This window comes from Phyllobates terribilis, unplaced genomic scaffold, assembly GCF_046119375.1.
Source record: "Phyllobates terribilis strain yellow unplaced genomic scaffold, ASM4611937v1 Scaffold_1__5_contigs__length_1240528914, whole genome shotgun sequence".
Taxonomy (NCBI): domain Eukaryota; kingdom Metazoa; phylum Chordata; class Amphibia; order Anura; family Dendrobatidae; genus Phyllobates; species Phyllobates terribilis.
The window spans coordinates 622,287,029-622,314,130 of record NW_027362761.1 but is presented as its reverse complement, the minus strand read 5'-3'; the positions used below and the strand labels follow the sequence as shown (position 1 = coordinate 622,314,130).

The window sequence follows — 27,102 nt, the reverse complement described above, 5'->3', positions numbered from 1 at the left end:
AGTAGTTATATTCTTGTATATAGGGGCAGTATTATAGTAGTTATATTCTTGTACATAGGGGCAGTATTATAGTAGTTATATTCTTGTATATAGGGGGCAGTATTATAGTAGTTATATTCTTGTACATAGGGGGCAGTATTATAGTAGTTATATTCTTGTACATAGGGGGCAGTATTATAGTAGTTATATTCTTGTACATAGGGGGCAGTATTATAGTAGTTATATTCTTGTATATAGGGGCAGTATTATAGTAGTTATATTCTTGTACATAGGGGCAGTATTATAGTAGTTATATTCTTGTACATAGGGGCAGTATTATAGTAGTTATATTCTTGTACATAGGGGCAGCATTATAGTAGTTATATTCTTGTACATAGGAGCAGTATTATAGTAGTTATATTCTTGTACATAGGGGGCAGTATTATAGTAGTTATATTCTTGTACATAGGGGGCAGTATTATAGTAGTTATATTCTTGTACATAGGGGGCAGTATTATAGTAGTTATATTCTTGTATATAGGGGCAGTATTATAGTAGTTATATTCTTGTATATAGGGGCAGTATTATAGTAGTTATATTCTTGTATATAGGGGCAGTATTATAGTAGTTATATTCTTGTACATAGGAGCAGTATTATAGTAGTTATATTCTTGTACATAGGAGCAGTATTATAGTAGTTATATTCTTGTACATAGGGGGCAGTATTATAGTAGTTATATTCTTGTACATAGGGGGCAGTATTATAGTAGTTATATTCTTGTACATAGGGAGCAGTATTATAGTAGTTATATTCTTGTACATAGGGGGCAGTATTATAGTAGTTATATTCTTGTATATAGGGGCAGTATTATAGTAGTTATATTCTTGTATATAGGGGCAGTATTATAGTAGTTATATTCCTGTACATAGGAGCAGTATTATAGTAGTTATATTCTTGTACATAGGAGCAGTATTATAGTAGTTATATTCTTGTATATAGGGGCAGTATTATAGTAGTTATATTCCTGTACATAGGAGCAGTATTATAGTAGTTATATTCTTGTACATAGGAGCAGTATTATAGTAGTTATATTCTTGTACATAGGGGGCAGTATTATAGTAGTTATGTTCTTGTACATAGTAGCAGTATTATAGTAGTTATATTCTTGTACATAGGGGGCAGTATTATAGTAGTTATGTTCTTGTACATAGTAGCAGTATTATAGTAGTTATATTCTTGTACATAGGGGCAGTATTATAGTAGTTATATTCTTGTACATAGGGGGCAGTATTATAGTAGTTATATTCCTGTACATAGGAGCAGTATTATAGTAGTTATATTCTTGTACATAGGAGCAGTATTATAGTAGTTATATTCTTGTACATAGGGAGCAGTATTATAGTAGTTATATTCTTGTACATAGGGGGCAGTATTATAGTAGTTATATTCTTGTACATAGGGGGCAGTGCATCTACACAAGGATCAGCAGCTTTTCCTCAGCCAGTTTCTTACTTCTTTGGTGAAACAGAATCCTCCAACATGGTCGACTCTTCGTCCCCCTCCAAACCAAAGTGATCTTTGCTTTTTTTCTAAATAGTAAGAGACAAACAATTAAGACACAAAGCTGTGGAGCTGTCGGGGATGGACGGACAGCCATGAGTGCAGGGCAGAGGGGGAGACCGCCAGGGGCGCTTACTCTGCTATAGTCCAACCCATCATCTGAAGGTAAATCACAAGGTACAAAGCAGGTGGGAGAGCAAAGTGTGGAAGAAAAAATAAGATCAAGGACGGGCTTAGAGATCGAGCAGAAGAAAAGACCAGTGCAGAGACAAGGAGGACTGAGGAAGAAAAGATCGGCTTAAAGAGGAGGGAAGAAAAGGGATTAGAAAAGCAGGAAAAGATCATCGAGAAGAGAAACTTGAGGAAAAAGTAGAGCATCTTAAAGAAGAAGAAGAGTGAAAAAGAGGAGACCATGTCAGACAAGAAGGATGAGGAAACCATCTGAGAGAAGAATGGTGAGAAAGAGGAGACGTCTTAGAGAAGAAGGGTGACAAAGAGGAGACCATTTGAGAGAATAAAGGTGTAAAAGTAGAGACCATCTCAGAAAGAAGAGAGAAAAAGAGGAGAGCAGAATAGAAAGTAAGGGGCTCAGGAAGGAAGGAAAGAAGTAAGTAAGGGGCTCAGGAAGGAAGGAAAGAAGGAAGTAAGTAAGGGGCTCAGGAAGGAAGGAAAGAAGGAAGTAAGTAAGGGGCTCAGGAAGGAAGGAAAGAAGGAAGTAAGTAAGGGGCTCAGGAAGGAAGGAAAGAAGGAAGTAAGTAAGGGGCTCAGGAAGGAAGGAAAGAAGTAAGTAAGTAAGGGGCTCAGGAAGGAAGGAAAGAAGGAAGTAAGTAAGGGGCTCAGGAAGGAAGGAAAGAAGTAAGTAAGTAAGGGGCTCAGGAAAGAAGGAAGTAAGTAAGGGGCTCAGGAAGGAAGGAAAGAAGGAAGTAAGTAAGGGGCTCAGGAAGGAAGGAAGGAAGGGGCTCAGGAAGGAAGGAAAGAAGGAAGTAAGTAAGGGGCTCAGGAAGGAAGGAAAGAAGGAAGTAAGTAAGGGGCTCAGGAAGGAAGGAAAGAAGTAAGTAAGTAAGGGGCTCAGGAAAGAAGGAAGTAAGTAAGGGGCTCAGGAAGGAAGGAAAGAAGGAAGTAAGTAAGGGGCTCAGGAAGGAAGTAAGTAAGGGGCTCAGGAAGGAAGGAAAGAAGGAAGTAAGTAAGGGGCTCAGGAAGGAAGGAAAGAAGGAAGTAAGTAAGGGGCTCAGGAAGGAAGGAAAGAAGGAAGTAAGTAAGGGGCTCAGGAAGGAAGGAAAGAAGTAAGTAAGTAAGGGGCTCAGGAAAGAAGGAAGTAAGTAAGGGGCTCAGGAAGGAAGGAAAGAAGGAAGTAAGTAAGGGGCTCAGGAAGGAAGGAAGGAAGGGGCTCAGGAAGTAAGGAAGGGGCTCAGGAAGGAAGGAAGGGGCTCAGGAAGGAAGGAAAGAAGGAAGTAAGTAAGGGGCTCAGGAAGGAAGGAAAGAAGGAAGTAAGTAAGGGGCTCAGGAAGGAAGGAAAGAAGGAAGTAAGTAAGGGGCTCAGGAAGGAAGGAAAGAAGTAAGTAAGTAAGGGGCTCAGGAAGGAAGGAAAGAAGGAAGTAAGTAAGGGGCTCAGGAAGGAAGGAAAGAAGGAAGTAAGTAAGGGGCTCAGGAAGGAAGGAAAGAAGGAAGTAAGTAAGGGGCTCAGGAAGGAAAGAAAGAAGGAAGTAAGTAAGGGGCTCAGGAAGGAAGGAAAGAAGGACGTAAGTAAGGGGCTCAGGAAGGAAGGAAAGAAGGAAGTAAGTAAGGGGCTCAGGAAGGAAGGAAAGAAGGAAGGAAGTAAGGGGCTCAGGAAGGAAGGAAAGAAGGAAGTAAGTAAGGGGCTCAGGAAGGAAGGAAAGAAGGAAGTAAGTAAGGGGCTCAGGAAGGAAGGAAGGGGCTCAGGAAGGAAGGGGCTCAGGAAGTAAGGAAGGAAGGGGCTCAGGAAGGAAGGAAAGAAGTAAGTAAGTAAGGGGCTCAGGAAGGAAGGAAAGAAGGAAGTAAGTAAGGGGCTCAGGAAGGAAGGAAAGAAGGAAGTAAGGGGCTCAGGAAGGAAGGAAAGAAGGAAGTAAGTAAGGGGCTCAGGAAGGAAGGAAAGAAGGAAGTAAGTAAGGGGCTCAGGAAGGAAGGAAAGAAGGAAGTAAGTAAGGGGCTCAGGAAGGAAGGAAAGAAGGAAGGAAGTAAGGGGCTCAGGAAGGAAAGAAGGAAGTAAGTAAGGGGCTCAGGAAGGAAGGAAAGAAGGAAGTAAGTAAGGGGCTCAGGAAGGAAGGAAAGAAGGAAGTAAGTAAGGGGCTCAGGAAGGAAGGAAAGAAGGAAGTAAGTAAGGGGCTCAGGAAGGAAGGAAGGAAGGGGCTCAGGAAGTAAGGAAGGAAGGGGCTCAGGAAGTAAGGAAGGAAGGGGCTCAGGAAGTAAGGAAGGAAGGGGCTCAGGAAGTAAGGAAGGAAGGGGCTCAGGAAGGAAGGAAAGAAGAAACTAAGTAAGGGGCTCAGGAAGGAAGGAAAGAAGGAAGTAAGTAAGGGGCTCAGGAAGGAAGGAAAGAAGGAAGTAAGTAAGGGGCTCAGGAAGGAAGGAAAGAAGGAAGTAAGTAAGGGGCTCAGGAAGGAAGGAAAGAAGGAAGTAAGTAAGGGGCTCAGGAAGGAAGGAAAGAAGGAAGTAAGTAAGGGGCTCAGGAAGGAAGGAAAGAAGGAAGTAAGGGGCTCAGGAAGGAAGGAAAGAAGGAAGTAAGGGGCTCAGGAAAGAAGGAAGGAAGTAAGGGGCTCAGGAAGGAAGGAAAGAAGGAAGTAAGGGGCTCAGGAAGGAAGGAAAGAAGGAAGGAAGTAAGGGGCTCAGGAAGGAAAGAAGGAAGTAAGTAAGGGGCTCAGGAAGGAAGGAAAGAAGTAAGTAAGGGGCTCAGGAAGGAAGGAAGGAAGGAAGGGGCTCAGGAAGTAAGGAAGGAAGGGGCTCAGGAAGTAAGGAAGTAAGGGGCTCAGGAAGGAAGGAAAGAAGGAAGTAAGGGGCTCAGGAAGGAAGGAAAGAAGGAAGTAAGTAAGGGGCTCAGGAAGGAAGGAAGGAAGGAAGTAAGGGGCTCAGGAAGGAAGGAAAGAAGGAAGGAAGTAAGGGGCTCAGGAAGGAAGGAAAGAAGGAAGTAAGTAAGGGGCTCAGGAAGGAAGGAAAGAAGGAAGTAAGTAAGGGGCTCAGGAAGGAAGGAAAGAAGGAAGTAAGTAAGGGGCTCAGGAAGGAAGGAAGTAAGTAAGGGGCTCAGGAAGGAAGGAAAGAAGGAAGTAAGTAAGGGGCTCAGGAAGGAAGGAAAGAAGGAAGTAAGTAAGGGGCTCAGGAAGGAAAGAAGGAAGTAAGTAAGGGACTCAGGAAGGAAGGAAAGAAGGAAGTAAGTAAGGGGCTCAGGAAGGAAGGAAAGAAGGAAGTAAGTAAGGGGCTCAGGAAGGAAGGAAAGAAGGAAGGAAGGGGCTCAGGAAGGAAGGAAAGAAGGAAGTAAGTAAGGGGCTCAGGAAGGAAGGAAGGAAGGGGCTCAGGAAGAAGGAAGGAAGGGGCTCAGGAAGAAGGAAGGAAGGGGCTCAGGAAGTAAGGAAGGAAGGGGCTCAGGAAGTAAGGAAGGAAGGGGCTCAGGAAGTAAGGAAGGAAGGGGCTCAGGAAGTAAGGAAAGAAGAAACTAAGTAAGGGGCTCAGGAAGGAAGGAAAGAAGGAAGTAAGTAAGGGGCTCAGGAAGGAAGGAAAGAAGTAAGTAAGGGGCTCAGGAAAGAAGGAAGTAAGTAAGGGGCTCAGGAAGGAAGGAAAGAAGTAAGTAAGGGGCTCAGGAAGGAAGGAAAGAAGGAAGTAAGTAAGGGGCTCAGGAAGGAAGGAAAGAAGGAAGTAAGTAAGGGGCTCAGGAAGGAAGGAAAGAAGGAAGTAAGTAAGGGGCTCAGGAAGGAAGGAGAGAACGAAGTAAGTAAGGGGCTCAGGAAGGAAGGGGCTCAGGAAGGAAGGAAAGAAGGAAGTAAGGGGCTCAGGAAGGAAGGAAGTAAGTAAGGGGCTCAGGAAGGAAGGAAGTAAGGGGCTCAGGAAGGAAGGAAAGAAGGAAGTAAGGGGCTCAGGAAGGAAGGAAAGAAGGAAGTAAGTAAGGGGCTCAGGAAGGAAGGAAGGAAGGGGCTCAGGAATGAAGGAAGGAAGGGGCTCAGGAAGGAAGGAAGGAAAGAAGCAAGTAAGTAAGGGGCTCAGGAAGGAAGGAAAGAAGGAAGAAGGAAGTAAGGGGCTCAGGAAGGAAGGAAAGAAGGAAGAAGGAAGTAAGGGGCTCAGGAAGGAAGTAAGGGGCTCAGGAAGGAAGTAAGGGGCTCAGGAAGGAAGGAAAGAAGGAAGTAAGGGGCTCAGGAAGGAAGGAAAGAAGGAAGTAAGTAAGGGGCTCAGGAAGGAAGGAAGTAAGGGGCTCAGGAAGGAAGGAAGGGGCTCAGGAAGGAAGGAAGGGGCTCAGGAAGGAAGGAAGTAAGGGGCTCAGGAAGGAAGGAAGTAAGGGGCTCAGGAAGGAAGGAAGTAAGGGGCTCAGGAAGGAAGGAAGTAAGGGGCTCAGGAAGGAAGGAAGTAAGGGGCTCAGGAAGGAAGGAAGTAAGGGGCTCAGGAAGGAAGGAAGGAAAGAAGGAAGTAAGTAAGGGGCTCAGGAAGTAAGGAAAGAAGGAAGTAAGGAAGGGGCTCAGGAAGGAAGGGGCTCAGGAAGGAAAGAAGGAAGTAAGTAAGGGGCTCAGGAAGGAAGTAAGGGGCTCAGGAAGGAAAGAAGGAAGTAAGGGGCTCAGGAAGGAAGTAAGTAAGGGGCTCAGGAAGGAAGTAAGGGGCTCAGGAAGGAAGTAAGGAAGGGGCTCAGGAAGGAAGTAAGGAAGGGGCTCAGGAAGGAAGTAAGGAAGGGGCTCAGGAAGGAAGTAAGGAAGGGGCTCAGGAAGGAAGTAAGGAAGGGGCTCAGGAAGGAAGTAAGGAAGGGGCTCAGGAAAGAATGAAGGAAGGGGCTCAGGAAAGAATGAAGGAAGGGGCTCAGGAAAGAAGGAAGGGGCTCAGGAAAGAAGGAAGGGGCTCAGGAAAGAAGGAAGGGGCTCAGGAAAGAAGGAAGGGGCTCAGGAAAGAAGGAAGGGGCTCAGGAAAGAAGGAAGGGGCTCAGGAAAGAAGGAAGGGGCTCAGGAAAGAAGGAAGGGGCTCAGGAAAGAAGGAAGGGGCTCAGGAAAGAAGGAAGGGGCTCAGGAAAGAAGGAAGGGGCTCAGGAAAGAAGGAAGGGGCTCAGGAAAGAAGGAAGGGGCTCAGGAAAGAAGGAAGGGGCTCAGGAAAGAAGGAAGGGGCTCAGGAAAGAAGGAAGGGGCTCAGGAAAGAAGGAAGGGGCTCAGGAAAGAAGGAAAGAAGGAAGTAAGGGGCTCAGGAAGGAAAGAAGGAAGTAAGGGGCTCAGGAATGAAGGAAGGAAGGGGCTCAGGAAGGAAGGAAGGGGCTCAGGAATGAAGGAAGTAAGGGGCTCAGGAAGGAAGGAAGGAAGGAAGGGGCTCAGGAAGGAAGGAAGGAAGGAAGGGGCTCAGGAAGGAAGGAAGTAAGGAAGGGGCTCAGGAATGAAGGAAGGAAGGGGCTCAGGAATGAAGGAAGGAAGGGGCTCAGGAAGGAAGGAAGGGGCTCAGGAAGGAAGGAAGGGGCTCAGGAATGAAGGAAGGGGCTCAGGAAGGAAGGGGCTCAGGAAGGAAGGAAGGGGCTCAGGAAGGAAGGAAGGGGCTCAGGAAGGAAGGAAGGGGCTCAGGAAGGAAGGAAGGAAGGGGCTCAGGAAGGAAGGAAGGAAGGGGCTCAGGAAGGAAGGAAGGAAGGGGCTCAGGAAGGAAGGAAGGAAGGGGCTCAGGAAGGAAGGAAGGAAGGGGCTCAGGAAGGAAGGAAGGAAGGGGCTCAGGAAGGAAGGAAGGAAGGGGCTCAGGAAGGAAGGAAGGAAGGAAGGGGCTCAGGAAGGAAGGAAGGAAGGGGCTCAGGAAGGAAGGAAGGAAGGAGCTCAGGAAGGAAGGAAGGGGCTCAGGAAGGAAAGAAGGAAGTAAGGGGCTCAGGAAGGAAAGAAGGAAGTAAGGGGCTCAGGAAGGAAAGAAGGAAGTAAGGGGCTCAGGAAGGAAAGAAGGAAGTAAGGGGCTCAGGAAGGAAAGAAGGAAGTAAGGGGCTCAGGAAGGAAGGAAGTAAGGGGCTCAGGAAGGAAGGAAGTAAGGGGCTCAGGAAGGAAGGAAGTAAGGGGCTCAGGAAGGAAGGAAAGAAGGAAGTAAGTAAGGGGCTCAGGAAGGAAGGAAAGAAGGAAGTAAGTAAGGGGCTCAGGAAGGAAGGAAGTAAGGGGCTCAGGAAGGAAGGAAGGGGCTCAGGAATGAAGGAAGGGGCTCAGGAAGGAAGGGGCTCAGGAAGGAAGGAAGGGGCTCAGGAAGGAAGGAAGGGGCTCAGGAAGGAAGGAAGGAAGGGGCTCAGGAAGGAAGGAAGGAAGGGGCTCAGGAAGGAAGGAAGGAAGGGGCTCAGGAAGGAAGGAAGGAAGGGGCTCAGGAAGGAAGGAAGGAAGGGGCTCAGGAAGGAAGGAAGGAAGGGGCTCAGGAAGGAAGGAAGGAAGGGGCTCAGGAAGGAAGGAAGGAAGGAAGGGGCTCAGGAAGGAAGGAAGGAAGGGGCTCAGGAAGGAAGGAAGGAAGGGGCTCAGGAAGGAAGGAAGGAAGGAGCTCAGGAAGGAAGGAAGGGGCTCAGGAAGGAAAGAAGGAAGTAAGGGGCTCAGGAAGGAAAGAAGGAAGTAAGGGGCTCAGGAAGGAAAGAAGGAAGTAAGGGGCTCAGGAAGGAAAGAAGGAAGTAAGGGGCTCAGGAAGGAAAGAAGGAAGTAAGGGGCTCAGGAAGGAAGGAAGTAAGGGGCTCAGGAAGGAAGGAAGTAAGGGGCTCAGGAAGGAAGGAAGTAAGGGGCTCAGGAAGGAAGGAAGTAAGGGGCTCAGGAAGGAAGGAAAGAAGGAAGTAAGTAAGGGGCTCAGGAAGGAAGGAAAGAAGGAAGTAAGTAAGGGGCTCAGGAAGGAAGGAAGTAAGGGGCTCAGGAAGGAAGGAAGGGGCTCAGGAAGGAAGGAAGGAAGTAAGGGGCTCAGGAAGGAAGGAAGTAAGGTGCTCAGGAAGGAAGGAAGTAAGGGGCTCAGGAAGGAAGGAAGTAAGGGGCTCAGGAAGGAAGGAAGTAAGGGGCTCAGGAAGGAAGGAAGTAAGGGGCTCAGGAAGGAAGGAAGTAAGGGACTCAGGAAGGAAGGAAGGAAGGGACTCAGGAAGGAAGGAAGTAAGGGACTCAGGAAGGAAGGAAGTAAGGGACTCAGGAAGGAAGGAAGTAAGGGGCTCAGGAAGGAAGGAAAGAAGGAAGGAAGTAAGGGGCTCAGGAAGGAAGGAAAGAAGGAAGTAAGTAAGGGGCTCAGGAAGGAAGGAAGGAAGGGGCTCAGGAAGGAAGTAAGGGGCTCAGGAAGGAAAGAAGGAAGTAAGTAAGGGGCTCAGGAAGGAAAGAAGGAAGTAAGTAAGGGGCTCAGGAAGGAAGGAAGGAAGGGGCTCAGGAAAGAAGGAAGTAAGGGGCTCAGGAAAGAAGGAAGGAAGGGGCTCAGGAAAGAAGGAAGGAAGGGGCTCAGGAAAGAAGGAAGGAAGGGGCTCAGGAAAGAAGGAAGGAAGGGGCTCAGGAAAGAAGGAAGGAAGGGGCTCAGGAAAGAAGGAAGGAAGGGGCTCAGGAAAGAAGGAAGGAAGGGGCTCAGGAAAGAAGGAAGGAAGGGGCTCAGGAAAGAAGGAAGGAAGGGGCTCAGGAAAGAAGGAAGGAAGGGGCTCAGGAAAGAAGGAAGGAAGGGGCTCAGGAAAGAAGGAAGGAAGGGGCTCAGGAAAGAAGGAAGGAAGGGGCTCAGGAAAGAAGGAAGGAAGGGGCTCAGGAAAGAAGGAAGGAAGGGGCTCAGGAAAGAAGGAAGGAAGGGGCTCAGGAAAGAAGGAAGTAAGAAAGGGGCTCAGGAAGGAAGGAAGGGGCTCAGGAAGGAAGGAAGGAAGGAAGTGAGGGGCTCAGGAAGGAAGGAAGTGAGGGGCTCAGGAAGGAAGGAAGGAAGTAAGGAGCTCAGGAAGGAAGGAAGGAAGGGGCTCAGGAAGGAAGGAAGTAAGGGGCTCAGGAAGGAAGGAAGTAAGGGGCTCAGGAAGGAAAGAAGTAAGGGGCTCAGGAAGGAAAGAAGGGGCTCAGGAAGGAAAGAAGGAAGTAAGGGGCTCAGGAAGGAAGGAAGGGGCTCAGGAAGGAAGGAAGTAAGAAAGGGGCTCAGGAAGGAAGGAAGTAAGAAAGGGGCTCAGGAAGGAAGGAAGGGGCTCAGGAAGGAAGGAAGGAAGGAAGTGAGGGGCTCAGGAAGGAAGGAAGTGAGGGGCTCAGGAAGGAAGGAAGTGAGGGGCTCAGGAAGGAAGGAAGGAAGTAAGGGGCTAAGGAAGGAAGGAAGGGGCTCAGGAAGGAAGGAAGGGGCTCAGGAAGGAAAGAAGGAAGTAAGAAAGGGGCTCAGGAAGGAAGGAAGTGAGGGGCTCAGGAAGGAAGGAAGTGAGGGGCTCAGGAAGGAAGGAAGTGAGGGGCTCAGGAAGGAAGGAAGGAAGTAAGGGGCTCAGGAAGGAAGGAAGGAAGTAAGGGGCTCAGGAAGGAAGGAAGGGGCTCAGGAAGGAAGGAAGGGGCTCAGGAAGGAAGGAAGGGGCTCAGGAAGGAAGGAAGGAAGGGGCTCAGGAAGGAAGGAAGGAAGGGGCTCAGGAAGGAAGGAAGGGGCTCAGGAAGGAAGGAAGGGGCTCAGGAAGGAAGGAAGGAAGGGGCTCAGGAAGGAAGGAAGGAAGGGGCTCAGGAAGGAAGGAAGGAAGGGGCTCAGGAAGGAAGGAAGGGGCTCAGGAAGGCAGGATGGAAGGGGCTCAGGAAGGAAGGAAGGAAGGGGCTCAGGAAGGAAGGAAGGTAATATTATTATTATTATTATTAATAATAATAATAATAAACGACAGGCTCAGGGGATGAGGCGAAGAAGACTACTTGCCCAGACAGGAAAGCGGTAGAAGACGACAGCGGCTCAAACAAGAAGGGGGTAAAAGGCGACGACCGGTTCAGAGATGTAGGGAAAAAGACGACATCCAAGCCAAACAGGAAGGGGAAAAGAAGAAGACTGCACACAAATATATACACTCATGTCAAGGGCAAGTGAGTCTGCTGTCGTCGTCACCTTTTTTAGGATGATGTCGATGTATCCAGCAATGAGCTGAGCAATTTGCTCTCCTTCTGTAGTCTGCACAGAGTAGTAGCCATCTTGATAGTCTCCGAAGTCCTAAGAATACATAGGATTAGAGGAGATCAGACCCTGTAGGAGGCAGAGCTGATAAGACACGTGTGAGCTACTGACCAATGTGAAGCTCTTGGGGGACGCGGCCCAGCGCTTGATGTTGGTTAGGTTCCACTCCTGGATCACTTCCTTGGTCTTCTCATCTACCCTCATAACACATTCCTTGGTGATGCCCAGAAGCCGAGGAACCAGCTTGTTCTTACCCTTCATTTTTTCCTAGAACAACAGAGAATGGTAATAACAAAGAGCCACCAGACCGAGAGGCCGGAGCAAGAAGAGGATGGCCAATGAGTGGAAAAAGCACAGGACGGAGATCCTGTAACCAAACAATGGTGTAAATAAGCCAGGATTCTTCCTGAAGGTATTTTTAAGTGTTTTTCACCAATATTTACTTGTACTTTCATAGTATAAAGACATCACACAAGTAACTAAACTTATAAACCAGCGATAGAGTTTGACGGGTGCCCCTGTTCGAGGATACAGAGGCCGGCACGTCAGCCTGGTGGCAATAACGGGGGGCAGTGGACGGGATGCGATCAGGTCCACTAACATGTGGGCAACCTGTGTGATGTGTCACCTGCTCACCTTGACGAGGAAGAAGGAGACGCCGTAGGTCTTCAGAGACCGCGCCAGCTTCACATATCGAGCCTTCGCTTCTATCTCACTCATGTTACCGCACTGCTTGTGAGACTACGAGAGGGAGAAGACAGCATGGCGCAGACTGTAAGCACGCTCCAAACCACACACCTCTCATCGCACGTCACACTCACCAGAAAGATCTTTCGCTCCCCCTTCTGCTTGATGTACTCTTTCGGCAAAAAATCTTTTAATCTGCAATAAGAGTATTTAGTGAAGAGTATTGTGGGGCGCACACACCAGGACAGTCACCACCAAACTAAAAAGCAGAAGCACCCTCATCAGCCACTCCACTTACTCCAGAAAGCCTGGCTTGTGCTTCATCTCATTGTGTGGACCGAACTGCACCTGACACTGGTAACCAGCAAATTCACAAGCCTTATCAAAGGAGACGGGGTGGGAGCCGTTCAGAATGTCATCCCGAGCCTAGAAGATGTCAGAAGAAGCAGGTGAGAAGAGAAGTGGATCATGCGTGGCACGGTGAGGAGCGCGGAGGGGGAGCGCGGAGGGGGAGCGCGGAGAGGGAGCGCGGAGAGGGAGCACAGCTCCAGAGCAGAGGGACACACACCTGCACATACAGGAGGTTCAGCTGCACTGGGTCCCGGGAGTCCACATTCTGGTCAGAGTAGAAGAACTTGCGCCTCAGCAGAAGAGTCTCATTCTCATCCACTCCTTGTTCTCGCAGTGTCCGTCCTGGATCCAACCAATTCACTGCAAAAAAATAATTAATTGAGACTCATCCAGAGAGACCTCTCAGCAAGCTGCTGCCCTTCAGGACCCTTCAGGACCCTTTAATACTGCAGCCACTCAAAGAGAAATCTTTCCAAAGGTCATCCTCTGAAAGGTCTCAGATACATGGCGAGTAGCATGTCCTTGTAAACTGTCAGTGTGGACCTTCACCAATTTCCAAAACCTTGTTCTGTCAAAGTCATTCAGCAGTGTACTGGTCATTCAAATCAACGGGCATCAACTAATAGGAGAGGTCCTCCTGCCAATCTCCTCATCCCCAACCAGTCTCTCCTGCCCGGCTCCTCATCCCCAACCAGTCTCTCCTGCCCGGCTCCTCATCCCCAACCAGTCTCTCCTGCCCGGCTCCTCATCCCCAACCAGTCTCTCCTGCCCGGCTCCTCATCCCCAACCAGTCTCTCCTGCCCGGCTCCTCATCCCCAACCAGTCTCTCCTGCCCGGCTCCTCATCCCCAACCAGTCTCTCCTGCCCGGCTCCTCATCCCCAACCAGTGTCTCCTGCCCGGCTCCTCATCCCCAACCAGTCTCTCCTGCCCGGCTCCTCATCCCCAACCAGTCTCTCCTGCCCGGCTCCTCATCCCCAACCAGTCTCTCCTGCCCGGCTCCTCATCCCCAACCAGTCTCTCCTGCCCGGCTCCTCATCCCCAACCAGTCTCTCCTGCCCGGCTCCTCATCCCCAACCAGTCTCTCCTGCCCGGCTCCTCATCCCCAACCAGTCTCTCCTGCCCGGCTCCTCATCCCCCAACCAGTCTCTCCTGCCCGGCTCCTCATCCCCAACCAGTCTCTCCTGCCCGGCTCCTCATCCCCAACCAGTCTCTCCTGCCCGGCTCCTCATCCCCAACCAGTCTCTCCTGCCCGGCTCCTCATCCCCAACCAGTCTCTCCTGCCCGGCTCCTCATCCCCAACCAGTCTCTCCTGCCCGGCTCCTCATCTCCTATCAGTCACAGCAGCCTCTCCTGCCCGGCTCCTCATCTCCTATCAGTCACAGCAGCCTCTCCTGCCCGGCTCCTCATCTCCTATCAGTCACAGCAGCCTCTCCTGCCCGGCTCCTCATCTCCTATCAGTCACAGCAGCCTCTCCTGCCCGGCTCCTCATCTCCTATCCGTCACAGCAGCCTCTCCTGCCCGGCTCCTCATCTCCTATCTGTCACAGCAGCCTCTCCTGCCCGGCTCCTCATCTCCTATCCGTCACAGCAGCCTCTCCTGCCCGGCTCCTCATCCCCAACCAGCCTCTCCTGCCCGGCTCCTCATCCCCAACCAGCCTCTCCTGCCCGGCTCCTCATCCCCAACCAGCCTCTCCTGCCCGGCTCCTCATCCCCAACCAGCCTCTCCTGCCCGGCTCCTCATCCCCAACCAGCCTCTCCTGCCCGGCTCCTCATCCCCAACCAGTCACAGCAGCCTCTCCTGCCATCAGTCACAGCAGCCTCTCCTGCCATCAGTCACAGCAGCCTCTCCTGCCATCAGTCACAGCAGCCTCTCCTGCCATCAGTCACAGCAGCCTCTCCTGCCATCAGTCACAGCAGCCTCTCCTGCCATCAGTCACAGCAGCCTCTCCTGCCATCAGTCACAGCAGCCTCTCCTGCCATCAGTCACAGCAGCCTCTCCTGCCATCAGTCACAGCAGCCTCTCCTGCCATCAGTCACAGCAGCCTCTCCTGCCAACAGTCACAGCAGCCTCTCCTGCCATCAGTCACAGCAGCCTCTCCTGCCATCAGTCACAGCAGCCTCTCCTGCCATCAGTCACAGCAGCCTCTCCTGCCATCAGTCACAGCAGCCTCTCCTGCCATCAGTCACAGCAGCCTCTCCTGCCATCAGTCACAGCAGCCTCTCCTGCCATCAGTCACAGCAGCCTCTCCTGCCATCAGTCACAGCAGCCTCTCCTGCCATCAGTCACAGCAGCCTCTCCTGCCATCAGTCACAGCAGCCTCTCCTGCCATCAGTCACAGCAGCCTCTCCTGCCATCAGTCACAGCAGCCTCTCCTGCCATCAGTCACAGCAGCCTCTCCTGCCCGGCTCCTCATCTCCTATCAGTCACAGCAGCCTCTCCTGCCCGGCTCCTCATCTCCTATCAGTCACAGCAGCCTCTCCTGCCCGGCTCCTCATCTCCTATCCGTCACAGCAGCCTCTCCTGCCCGGCTCCTCATCTCCTATCCGTCACAGCAGCCTCTCCTGCCCGGCTCCTCATCTCCTATCCGTCACAGCAGCCTCTCCTGCCCGGCTCCTCATCTCCTATCAGTCACAGCAGCCTCTCCTGCCCGGCTCCTCATCTCCTATCCGTCACAGCAGCCTCTCCTGCCCGGCTCTTCATCTCCTATCAGTCACAGCAGCCTCTCCTGCCCGGCTCCTCATCTCCTATCCGTCACAGCAGCCTCTCCTGCCCGGCTCCTCATCTCCTATCCGTCACAGCAGCCTCTCCTGCCCGGCTCCTCATCTCCTATACGTCACAGCAGCCTCTCCTGCCCGGCTCCTCATCTCCTATCAGTCACAGCAGCCTCTCCTGCCTGGCTCCTCATCTCCTATCCGTCACAGCAGCCTCTCCTGCCCGGCTCCTCATCTCCTATCAGTCACAGCAGCCTCTCCTGCCCGGCTCCTCATCTCCTATCCGTCACAGCAGCCTCTCCTGCCCGGCTCTTCATCTCCTATCAGTCACAGCAGCCTCTCCTGCCCGGCTCCTCATCTCCTATCCGTCACAGCAGCCTCTCCTGCCCGGCTCCTCATCTCCTATCCGTCACAGCAGCCTCTCCTGCCCGGCTCCTCATCTCCTATACGTCACAGCAGCCTCTCCTGCCCGGCTCCTCATCTCCTATCAGTCACAGCAGCCTCTCCTGCCTGGCTCCTCATCTCCTATCAGTCACAGCAGTCTCTCCTGCCCGGCTCATCTCATATCAGTCACAGCAGCCTCTCCTGCCCGGCTCATCATCTCCTATCAGTCACAGCAGCCTCTCCTGCCCGGCTCCTCATCTCCTATCCGTCACAGCAGCCTCTCCTGCCCGGCTCCTCATCTCCTATCCGTCACAGCAACCTCTCCTGCCCGGCTCCTCATCTCCTATCCGTCACAGCAACCTCTCCTGCCCGGCTCCTCATCTCCTATCAGTCACAGCAGCCTCTCCTGCCATCAGTCACAGCAGCCTCTCCTGCCATCAGTCACAGCAGCCTCTCCTGCCATCAGTCACAGCAGCCTCTCCTGCCATCAGTCACAGCAGCCTCTCCTGCCATCAGTCACAGCAGCCTCTCCTGCCATCAGTCACAGCAGCCTCTCCTGCCATCAGTCACAGCAGCCTCTCCTGCCATCAGTCACAGCAGCCTCTCCTGCCATCAGTCACAGCAGCCTCTCCTGCCATCAGTCACAGCAGCCTCTCCTGCCATCAGTCACAGCAGCCTCTCCTGCCATCAGTCACAGCAGCCTCTCCTGCCATCAGTCACAGCAGCCTCTCCTGCCATCAGTCACAGCAGCCTCTCCTGCCATCAGTCACAGCAGCCTCTCCTGCCATCAGTCACAGCAGCCTCTCCTGCCCGGCTCCTCATCTCCTATCAGTCACAGGAGCCTCTCCTGCCCGGCTCCTCATCTCCTATCAGTCACAGCAGCCTCTCCTGCCCGGCTCCTCATCTCCTATCCGTCACAGCAGCCTCTCCTGCCCGGCTCTTCATCTCCTATCAGTCACAGCAGCCTCTCCTGCCCGGCTCCTCATCTCCTATACGTCACAGCAGCATCTCCTGCCCGGCTCCTCATCTCCTATCAGTCACAGCAGCCTCTCCTGCCTGGCTCCTCATCTCCTATCAGTCACAGCAGTCTCTCCTGCCCGGCTCATCTCATATCAGTCACAGCAGCCTCTCCTGCCCGGCTCTTCATCTCCTATCAGTCACAGCAGCCTCTCCTGCCCGGCTCCTCATCTCCTATCCGTCACAGCAGCCTCTCCTGCCCGGCTCCTCATCTCCTATCCGTCACAGCAACCTCTCCTGCCCGGCTCCTCATCTCCTATCCGTCACAGCAACCTCTCCTGCCCGGCTCCTCATCTCCTATCCGTCACAGCAGCCTCTCCTGCCCGGCTCCTCATCTCCTATCCGTCACAGCAGCCTCTCCTGCCCGGCTCATCTCCTATCAGTCACAGCAGCCTCTCCTGCCCGGCTCTTCATCTCCTATCAGTCACAGCAGCCTCTCCTGCCCGGCTCCTCATCTCCTATCCGTCACAGCAGCCTCTCCTGCCCGGCTCCTCATCTCCTATCAGTCACAGGAGCCTCTCCTGCCCGGCTCCTCATCTCCTATCCGTCACAGCAGCCTCTCCTGCCCGGCTCCTCATCTCCTATCCGTCACAGCAGCCTCTACTGCCCGGCTCTTCATCTCCTATCAGTCACAGCAGCCTCTCCTGCCCGGCTCCTCATCTCCTATCAGTCACAGCAGCCTCTCCTGCCCGGCTCCTCATCTCCTATCCGTCACAGCAGCCTCTCCTGCCCGGCTCCTCATCTCCTATCCGTCACAGCAGCCTCTCCTGCCTGGCTCATCTCATCTCCTATCAGTCACAGCAGCCTCTCCTGCCCGGCTCCTCATCTCCTATCCGTCACAGCAGCCTCTCCTGCCCGGCTCCTCATCTCCTATCAGTCACAGGAGCCTCTCCTGCCCGGCTCCTCATCTCCTATCAGTCACAGCAGCCTCTCCTGCCCGGCTCCTCATCTCCTATCAGTCACAGCAGCCTCTCCTGCCCGGCTCCTCATCTCCTATCAGTCACAGCAGCCTCTCCTGCCCGGCTCCTCATCTCCTATCAGTCACAGCAGCCTCTCCTGCCCGGCTCCTCATCTCCTATCAGTCACAGGAGCCTCTCCTGCCCGGCTCCTCATCTCCTATCAGTCACAGCAGCCTCTCCTGCCCGGCTCCTCATCTCCTATCAGTCACAGCAGCCTCTCCTGCCTGGCTCATCTCATCTCCTATCAGTCACAGCAGCCTCTCCTGCCCGGCTCCTCATCTCCTATCAGTCACAGCAGCCTCTCCTGCCCGGCTCCTCATCTCCTATCAGTCACAGGAGCCTCTCCTGCCTGGCTCCTCATCTGCTATCAGTCACAGCAGGTTCTATTACCATCTTCCCGGCTCTGTGGATTACAGCAGGCATGGAATAATACTGCAGGACTGTAATAAGACTCACATTCATCATCTGTGTGCAGCTTCTGCTTCAGCTTTTCCATCTTTTTGTCATCTCGCAGTAGAGTTTTGTCTCGTTTCAGTGTACCAGTGACCTCTTCCTTCTTCTCCTCCAGTATGTCTCGCACAAGGGAATACTCATCGTAATTTGTGATACCTGCAGAGGCAGGAACACAAGTGATCACAGCAAAATCATCTGACTACCGCTGACCCTCGCAGGTACCGCCGAGACGCCGCCCCTCGCAGGTGCCGCCGAGACGCCCCTCCCCTCGCAGGTGCCGCCGAGACGCCCCTCCCCTCGCAGGTGCCGCCGAGACGCCCCTCCCCTCGCAGGTGCCGCCGAGACGCCCCTCCCCTCGCAGGTGCCGCCGAGACGCCCCTCCCCTCGCAGGTGCCGCCGAGACGCCCCTCCCCTCGCAGGTACCGCCGAGACGCCGCCCCTCGCAGGTGCCGCCGAGACGCCCCTCCCCTCGCAGGTGCCGCCGAGACGCCCCTCCCCTCGCAGGTGCCGCCGAGACGCCCCTCCCCTCGCAGGTGCCGCCGAGACGCCCCTCCCCTCGCAGGTACCGCCGAGACGCCCCTCCCCTCGCAGGTACCGCCGAGACGCCCCTCCCCTCGCAGGTACCGCCGAGACGCCCCTCCCCTCGCAGGTACCGCCGAGACGCCCCTCCCCTCGCAGGTACCGCCGAGACGCCCCTCCCCTCGCAGGTGCCGCCGAGACGCCCCTCCCCTCGCAGGTGCCGCCGAGACGCCCCTCCCCTCGCAGGTGCCGCCGAGACGCCCCTCCCCTCGCAGGTGCCGCCGAGACGCTCCTCCCCTCGCAGGTGCCGCCGAGACGCCCCTCCCCTCGCAGGTGCCGCCGAGACGCCCCTCCCCTCGCAGGTACCGCCGAGACGCCCCTCCCCTCGCAGGTACCGCCGAGACGCCCCTCCCCTCGCAGGTACCGCAGAGACGCCCCTCCCCTCGCAGGTACCGCAGAGACGCCCCTCCCCTCGCAGGTACCGCAGAGACGCCGCCCCTCGAAGGTACTGCAGAGACGCCGCCCCTCACTGCCCCAGGTCTCAGCCTTTTATGGTCTTTCAGGCTAGTGAAAGAGACCACCAGTCACAGGAGAAGGAGGCATCAGTCCAACTCATGTCAGACTTACCGATTCGGGCACAGATTGTCATCAATAGGTCGCTCATGGTCTTTGAGTCGTCCACCATGACAGTTTTCACAGTCCCATCCAACATGCGGATCTTGAGAGGACGCTGCTTCTTTCTGTATTCCAAGGTGTCCTGTATGTGAGAGACGAATCATGAGATCACGACACCACTACCAGACCTGACCGTAAGGGGGAAGAGGTCACATGACTACAGGACACCACTACCAGACCTGACCGTGAGGGGGAAGAGGTCACATGACTACAGGACACCACTACCAGACCTGACCGTGAGGGGGAAGAGGTCACATGACTACAGGACACCACTACCAGACCTGACCGTGAGGGGGAAGAGGTCACATGACTACAGGACACCACTACCAGACCTGACCGTAAGGGGGAAGAGGTCACATGACTACAGGACACCACTACCAGACCTGACCGTGAGGGGGAAGAGGTCACATGACTACAGGACACCACTACCAGACCTGGCCGTGAGGGGGAAGAGGTCACATGACTACAGGACACCACTACCAGACCTGACCGTGAGGGGGAAGAGGTCACATGACTACAGGACACCACTACCAGACCTGACCGTGAGGGGGAAGAGGTCACATGACTACAGGACACCACTACCAGACCTGACCGTGAGGGGGAAGAGGTCACATGACTACAGGACACCACTACCAGACCTGACCGTGAGGGGGAAGAGGTCACATGACTACAGGACACCATTACCAGACCTGACCGTGAGGGGGAAGAGGTCACATGACTACAGGACACCACTACCAGACCTGACCGTGAGGGGGAAGAGGTCACATGACTACGGGACACCACTACCAGACCTGACCGTGAGGGCGAACAGGTCACATGACTACAGGACACCACTACCAGACCTGACCGTGAGGGGGAAGAGGTCACATGACTACAGGACACCACTACCAGACCTGACCGTGAGCGGGAAGAGGTCACATGACTACATGACACCACTACCAGACCTGACCGTGAGGGGGAAGAGGTCACATGACTACAGGACACCACTACCATACCTGACCGTGAGGGGGAAAGAGGTCACATGACACCACTACCAGACCTGACCGTGAGGGGGAAGAGGTCACATGACTACATGAGACCAGTACCAGAACTTACTGTGAGGGGGAAGAAGTCACATGACTACAGGACACCACTACCAGAACTTACTGTGAGGGGGAAGAGGTCACATGACTACAGGACACCACTACCAGAACTGACCGTGAGGGGGAAAGAGGTCACATGACACCACTACCAGACCTGACTGTGAGGGGGAAGAGGTCACATGACTACAGGACACCACTACCAGACCTGACCGCGAGGGGGAAGAGGTCACATGACTACATGACACCAGTACCAGAACTTACTGTGAGGGGGAAGAAGTCACATGACTACAGGACACCACTACCAGACCTGACTGTGAGGGGGAAGAGGTCACATGACTACAGGACACCACTACCAGACCTGACTGTGAGGGGGAAGAGGTCACATGACACCACTACCAGACCTGACCGTGAGGGGGAAGAGGTCACATGACTACATGAGACCAGTACCAGAACTTACTGTGAGGGGGAAGAAGTCACATGACTACAGGACACCACTACCAGACCTGACTGTGAGGGGGAAGAGGTCACATGACTACAGGACACCACTACCAGACCTGACTGTGAGGGGGAAGAGGTCACATGACTACAGGACACCACTACCAGACCTGACCGTGAGGGGGAAGAGGTCACATGACTACAGGACACCACTACCAGACCTGACCGTGAGGGGGAAGAGGTCACATGACTACAGGACACCGCTACCAGACCTGACCGTGAGGGGGAAGAGGTCACATGACTACAGGACACCACTACCAGACCTGACCGTGAGGGGGAAGAGGTCACATGACTACAGGACACCACTACCATACCTGACCGTGAGGGGGAAGAGGTCACATGACTACAGGACACCACTACCAGACCTGACCGTAAGGGGGAAGAGGTCACATGACTACAGGACACCACTACCAGACCTGACCGTGAGGGGGAAGAGGTCACATGACTACAGGACACCACTACCAGACCTGACCGTGAGGGGGAAGAGGTCACATGACTACACGACACCACTACCAGACCTGACCGTGAGGGGGAAGAGGTCACATGACTACAGGACACCACTACCAGAATTTACTGTGAGGGGGAAGAGGTCACATGACTACAGGACACCACTACCAGACCTGACCGTGAGGGGGAAGAGGTCACATGACTACAGGACACCACTACCAGACCTGACCGTGAGGGGGAAAGAGGTCACATGACACCACTACCAGACCTGACCGTGAGGGGGAAGAGGTCACATGACTACATGAGACCAGTACCAGAACTTACTGTGAGGGGGAAGAAGTCACATGACTACAGGACACCACTACCAGACCTGACTGTGAGGGGGAAGAGGTCACATGACTACAGGACACCACTACCAGAACTTACTGTGAGGGGGAAGAGGTCACATGACTACAGGACACCACTACCAGACCTGACCGTGAGGGGGAAAGAGGTCACATGACTACAGGACACCACTACCAGACCTGACCGTGAGGGGGAAGAGGTCACATGACTACAGGACACCACTACCAGACCTGACCGTGAGGGGGAAAGAGGTCACATGACACCACTACCAGACCTGACCGTGAGGGGGAAGAGGTCACATGACTACAGGACACCACTACCAGACCTGACCGTGAGGGGGAAAGAGGTCACATGACACCACTACCAGACCTGACCGTGAGGGGGAAAGAGGTCACATGACTACATGACACCAGTACCAGAACTTACTGTGAGGGGGAAGAAGTCACATGACTACAGGACACCACTACCAGACCTGACTGTGAGGGGGAAGAGGTCACATGACTACAGGACACCACTACCAGAACTTACTGTGAGGGGGAAGAGGTCACATGACTACAGGACACCACTACCAGACCTGACCGTGAGGGGGAAAGAGGTCACATGACACCACTACCAGACCTGACCGTGAGGGGGAAAGAGGTCACATGACTACAGGACACCACTACCAGAACTTACTGTGAGGGGGAAGAGGTCACAAGACTACAGGACACCACTACCAGACCTGACCGTGAGGGGGAAAGAGGTCACATGACACCACTACCAGACCTGACCGTGAGGGGGAAAGAGGTCACATGACTACAGGACACCACTACCAGACCTGACCGTGAGGGGGAAAGAGGTCACATGACACCACTACCAGACCTGACCGTGAGGGGGAAGAGGTCACATGACTACGGGACACCACTACCAGACCTGACCGTGCCATGACATCCGGGCACAGTCGGGGACGGGGTGGCCCTATGTGGCATATTCAGGAGATGTTTTCGGATGTGAGATCACCAGGAGGTGATGATACAGGAGGAGCAGGTGTTAGGACGGTGCACACTCACCCCATTACGTAACATGTAATAATCCAGCGCCTTCCCGGCCTCCAGCCAAATCCCTTTCTTGGGATCCTCGTCAGACAAGAAGAGACCGAAGTCATTGGCTGGAAATGAAGCAGCAGATTAGATCCGGTGACCACAAGATCAGGATCGTTCTGAGGAACGCCCCAGGAACCAAAGGAGCTGGAGACCTGAGGGTCCACAGCAGGGACTCTACAGGGGGGGTTACTCACTGGGTGACCCTCCACCCACCGTCTGTCCCCTCAAACATCTCACCCCACAATGTCTGACCTCTCAACACTACCAGCAGCGAAATGACAGTACAGCAATGGGGTCTCTGGTGACCCACACAAGCCCTTCCCAACCCTGGAAATCTTCTGTAGTGGGGCAGATATCAGCAGGAAACTGACGGCACAGTAATGGGGTCTCTGGTGACCCACACAAGCCCTTCCCAACCCTGGAAATCTTCTGTAGTGGGGCAGATATCAGCAGGAAACTGACGGCACAGTAATGGGGTCTCTGGTGACCCACACAAGCCCTTCCCAACCCTGGAAATCTTCTGTAGTGGGGCAGATAGCAGGAAACTGACGGCACAGTAATGGGGTCTCTGGTGACCCACACAAGCCCTTCCCAACCCTGGAAATCTTCTGCAGTGGGGCAGATAGCAGGAAACTGACGGCACAGTAATGGGGTCTCTGGTGACCCACACAAGCCCTTCCCAACCCTGGAAATCTTCTGCAGTGGGCCAGATATCAGCAGGAAACTGACGGCACAGTAATGGGGTCTCTTCATATTCCACCCCCGCCCCCTTCTAACCTAGGAAAGTTTGTACAATGGGGCGGGGCGGATACAGCAGGAAGATGATAGCACAAGGCAGGAGGTCCCAGCAGAAGAAGAGGAGCAGGGGGCAGCAGCCCCCCGGAGAGCCTGCAATCTATGTATAGAATGTGTGTGTATGTGTAATGTGTGTATATGTGTAGAATGTGTGTGTGTATAATATGTGTATGTATATATATATGTGTGTGTGTACATGTGTGAGTACAATATGTGTGTATGTATAATGTGTGTATGTAATATGTGTATAATATATGTGTGTGTATATATAATGTGTGTATGTAATATGTGTATAATATATGTGTGTGTATATATAATGTGTGTATGTATAATGTGTCTATATAATATGTGTAGAATATGTGTGTGCAGGTATAATGTGTGTCAGGGTGTGTGTATATATATATATATATATAAAAAGTGTGAACAACTGAAAATATGTCTTATATTCTAGGGTCTTCACAGTAGCCACCTTTTGCTTTGATGACTGCTTTGCACACTCTTGGCATTCTCTTGATGAGCTTCAAGAGGTAGTCACCGGAAATGGTCTTCACTTCACAGGTGTGCCCTGTCAGGTTTAATAAGTGGGATTTCTTGCCTTATAAATGGGGTTGGGACCATCAGTTGTGTTGTGCAGAAGTCTGGTGGATACACAGCTGATAGTCCTACTGAATAGACTGTTAGAATTTGTATTATGGCAACAAAAAAGCAGTTAAGTAAAGAAAAACGAGTGACCATCATTGCTTTAAGAAATGAAGGTCAGTCAGTGTGAAAAATTGGGCAAACTTTGAAAGTGTCCCCAAGTGCAGTTGCAAAAATCATCAAGAGCTACAAAGAAACTGGCTCACATGAGGACCGTCCCAGGAAAGGAAGACCAAGAATCACCTCTGCTTCTGAGGATAAGTTTATCAGAGTCACCAGCCTCAGAAATCGCAGGTTAACAGCAGCTCAGATTAGAGACCAGGTCAATGCCACACAGAGTTCTAGCAGCAGACACATCTCTACAACAACTGTTAAGAGGAGACTTTGTGCAGCCGGCCTTCATGGTAAAATAGCTGCTAGGAAACCACTGCTAAGGACAGGCAACAAGCAGAAGAGACTTGTTTGGGCTAAAGAACACAAGGAATGGACATTAGACCAGTGGAAATCTGTGCTTTGGTCTGATGAGTCCAAATTTGAGATCTTTGGTTCCAACCACCGTGTCTTTGTGCGACGCAGAAAAGGTGAACGGATGGACTCTACATGCCTGGTTCCCACCGTGAAGCATGAAGGAGGAGGTGTGATGGTGTGGGGGTGCTTTGCTGGTGACACTGTTGGGGATTTATTCAAAATTGAAGGCATACTGACCCAGCATGGCTACCACAGCATCTTGCAGCGGCATGCTATTCCATCCGGTTTGCGTTTAGTTGGACTATCATTTATTTTTCAACAGGACAATGACCCCAAACACACCTCCAGGCTGTGTAAGGGCTATTTGACCAAGAAGGAGAGTGATGGGGTGCTACGCCAGATGACCTGGCCTCCACAGTCACCAGGCCTGAACCCAATCGAGATGGTTTGGGGTGAGCTGGACCGCCGAGTGAAGGCAAAAGGGCCAACAAGTGCTAAGCATCTCTGGGAACTCCTTCAAGATTGTTGGAAGACCATTTCCGGTGACTACCTCTTGAAGCTGATCAAGAGAATGCCAAGAGTGTGCAAAGTAGTCATCAAAGCAAAAGGTGGCTACTGTGAAGACCCTAGAATATAAGACATATTTTCAGTTGTTTCACACTTTTTTGTTAAGTATATAATTCCACATGTGGTAATTCATAGTTTTGATGCCTTCAGTGTGAATGTACAATTTTCATAGTCAAGAAAATACAGAAAAATCTTTAAATGAGAAGGTGTGTCCAAACTTTTGGTCTGTACTGTATGCATATATATATATATATATATATATATATATATATATATATATATATATATATATATATATATATGTATAATATATGTGTGTGTCAGTGTGTATATATATGTATGTATGTGTGTATAATGTGTGTGTGTGTGTGTGTGTGTGTGTGTATATATATATATATATGTATGTATTTTGTGTGTGTATACTGTGTGTGTGTCAGTGTGTATATATATGTATGTATGTGTATAATGTGTGTGTATATATATATATATATATACACACATACATACATACTGTGTGTGTGTGTATATATATATGTATGTATTTTGTGTGTGTATAATATATGTGTGTGTCAGTGTGTGTGTATAATGTGTATGTGTGCATATAACGTGTGTGTATGTATATAATGTGTGTGTGTATAATACTTGTGTGTATATAATTTGTGTAATAGTAATATATATATATTCTTAATGACAAATGGAGGGAAAGCAGTTGACCCTTTGCTGTATGGATTCCCACCTGAACCCCAGGATTACTCACGCTGGCCGATCTGAGCCTCGGGGACGCGCTCCCGGATGATACGACAGGCGTCATATATCATTGTGGACGGTTCAAACTGCATCGTCTTCACCACATTGCCGATACTGATCTTCAACGACAGCGCCACCATGATTACAGTGGGGGTGGGGGGACTACTCTATGGGAAACAGCTGGAAGAGAAAAGGACCACAGCTGACGTATAAGAGTGTATGAAAAACACGGGGGGGGTATACATGTGATATACGAGCGTATGATATACATGGGGGGTATACATGTGATATACGAGCGTAGGATATACACGGGGGGTATACATGTGATATACGAGCGTAGGATATACATGGGGGGTATACATGTGATATACGAGCGTAGGATATACACAGAGGTGACACGTATGTGATATACGAGCGTATGATATACACAGAGGTGACAAGTATGTGATATACGAGGGTATGATATACACAGAGGTGACAGGTATGTGATATACGAGCGTATGATATACACAGAGGTGACACGTATGTGATATACGAGCGTATGATATACACAGAGGTGACACGTATGTGATATACGAGGGTATGATATACACAGAGGTGACAGGTATGTGATATACGAGCGTATGATATACACAGAGGTGACACGTATGTGATATAAGAGCGTATGATATACACAGAGGTGACACGTATGTGATATACGAGGGTATGATATACACAGAGGTGACAGGTATGTGATATACGAGCGTATGATATACACAGAGGTGACAGGTATGTGATATCCGAGCGTATGATATACACAGAGGTGACACGTATGTGATATAAGAGCGTATGATATACACAGAGGTGACACGTATGTGATATAAGAGCGTATGATATACACAGAGGTGACACGTATGTGATATACGAGGGTATGATATACACAGAGGTGACAGGTATGTGATATACGAGCGTATGATATACACAGAGGTGACACGTATGTGATATAAGAGCGTATGATATACACAGAGGTGACAGGTATGTGATATACGAGCGTATGATATACACAGAGGTGACAGGTATGTGATATCCGAGCGTATGATATACACAGAGGTGACAGGTATGTGATATACGAGCGTATGATATACACAGAGGTGACAAGTATGTGATATAAGAGCGTATGATATACACAGAGGTGACAGGTATGTGATATCCGAGCGTATGATATACACAGAAGTGACACGTATGTGATATAAGAGCGTATGATATACACAGAGGTGACAGGTATGTGATATACGAGCGTATGATATACACAGAGGTGACAGGTATGTGATATACGAGCGTATGATATACACAGAGGTGACACGTATGTGATATACGAGCGTATGATATACACAGAGGTGACACGTATGTGATATACGAGGGTATGATATACACAGAGGTGACACGTATGTGATATACGAGCGTATTATATACACAGAGGTGACACGTATGTGATATACGAGGGTATGATATACACAGAGGTGACAGGTATGTGATATACGAGCGTATGATATACACAGAGGTGACACGTATGTGATATACGAGCGTATGATATACACAGAGGTGACACGTATGTGATATACGAGCGTATGATATACACAGAGGTGACACGTATGTGATATACGAGCGTATGATATACACAGAGGTGACAGGTATGTGATATACGAGCGTATGATATACACAGAGGTGACACGTATGTGATATACGAGGGTATGATATACACAGAGGTGACAGGTATGTGATATACGAGCGTATGATATACACAGAGGTGACACGTATGTGATATAAAAGCGTATGATATACACAGAGGTGACACGTATGTGATATAAGAGCGTATGATATACACAGAGGTGACACGTATGTGATATAAGAGCGTATGA

General features: G+C 51.5%; 1 protein-coding gene across 3 annotated transcripts in view; it reads right to left on the bottom strand.

Moving 5' to 3' along the window:
* Positions 1 to 27,102, bottom strand: part of TLN1 (talin 1) — a 115,584-nt gene that overhangs the window by 65,111 nt on the left and 23,371 nt on the right. For all 3 annotated transcript variants that reach the window (XM_073684474.1, XM_073684488.1, XM_073684479.1), the window contains exons 2-12: positions 25,215 to 25,384; positions 21,956 to 22,053; positions 18,490 to 18,619; positions 17,347 to 17,499; positions 12,036 to 12,178; positions 11,766 to 11,893; positions 11,602 to 11,662; positions 11,417 to 11,521; positions 10,892 to 11,047; positions 10,715 to 10,816; positions 1,493 to 1,569 (exon numbers count right to left, since the gene is read on the bottom strand). In XM_073684474.1, the coding sequence (XP_073540575.1) occupies positions 1,493 to 1,569; positions 10,715 to 10,816; positions 10,892 to 11,047; positions 11,417 to 11,521; positions 11,602 to 11,662; positions 11,766 to 11,893; positions 12,036 to 12,178; positions 17,347 to 17,499; positions 18,490 to 18,619; positions 21,956 to 22,053; positions 25,215 to 25,344 (1,283 nt within the window). In that variant the 5' untranslated portion in view covers positions 25,345 to 25,384. The remainder of the gene's footprint in view (positions 1 to 1,492; positions 1,570 to 10,714; positions 10,817 to 10,891; positions 11,048 to 11,416; positions 11,522 to 11,601; positions 11,663 to 11,765; positions 11,894 to 12,035; positions 12,179 to 17,346; positions 17,500 to 18,489; positions 18,620 to 21,955; positions 22,054 to 25,214; positions 25,385 to 27,102) is intronic.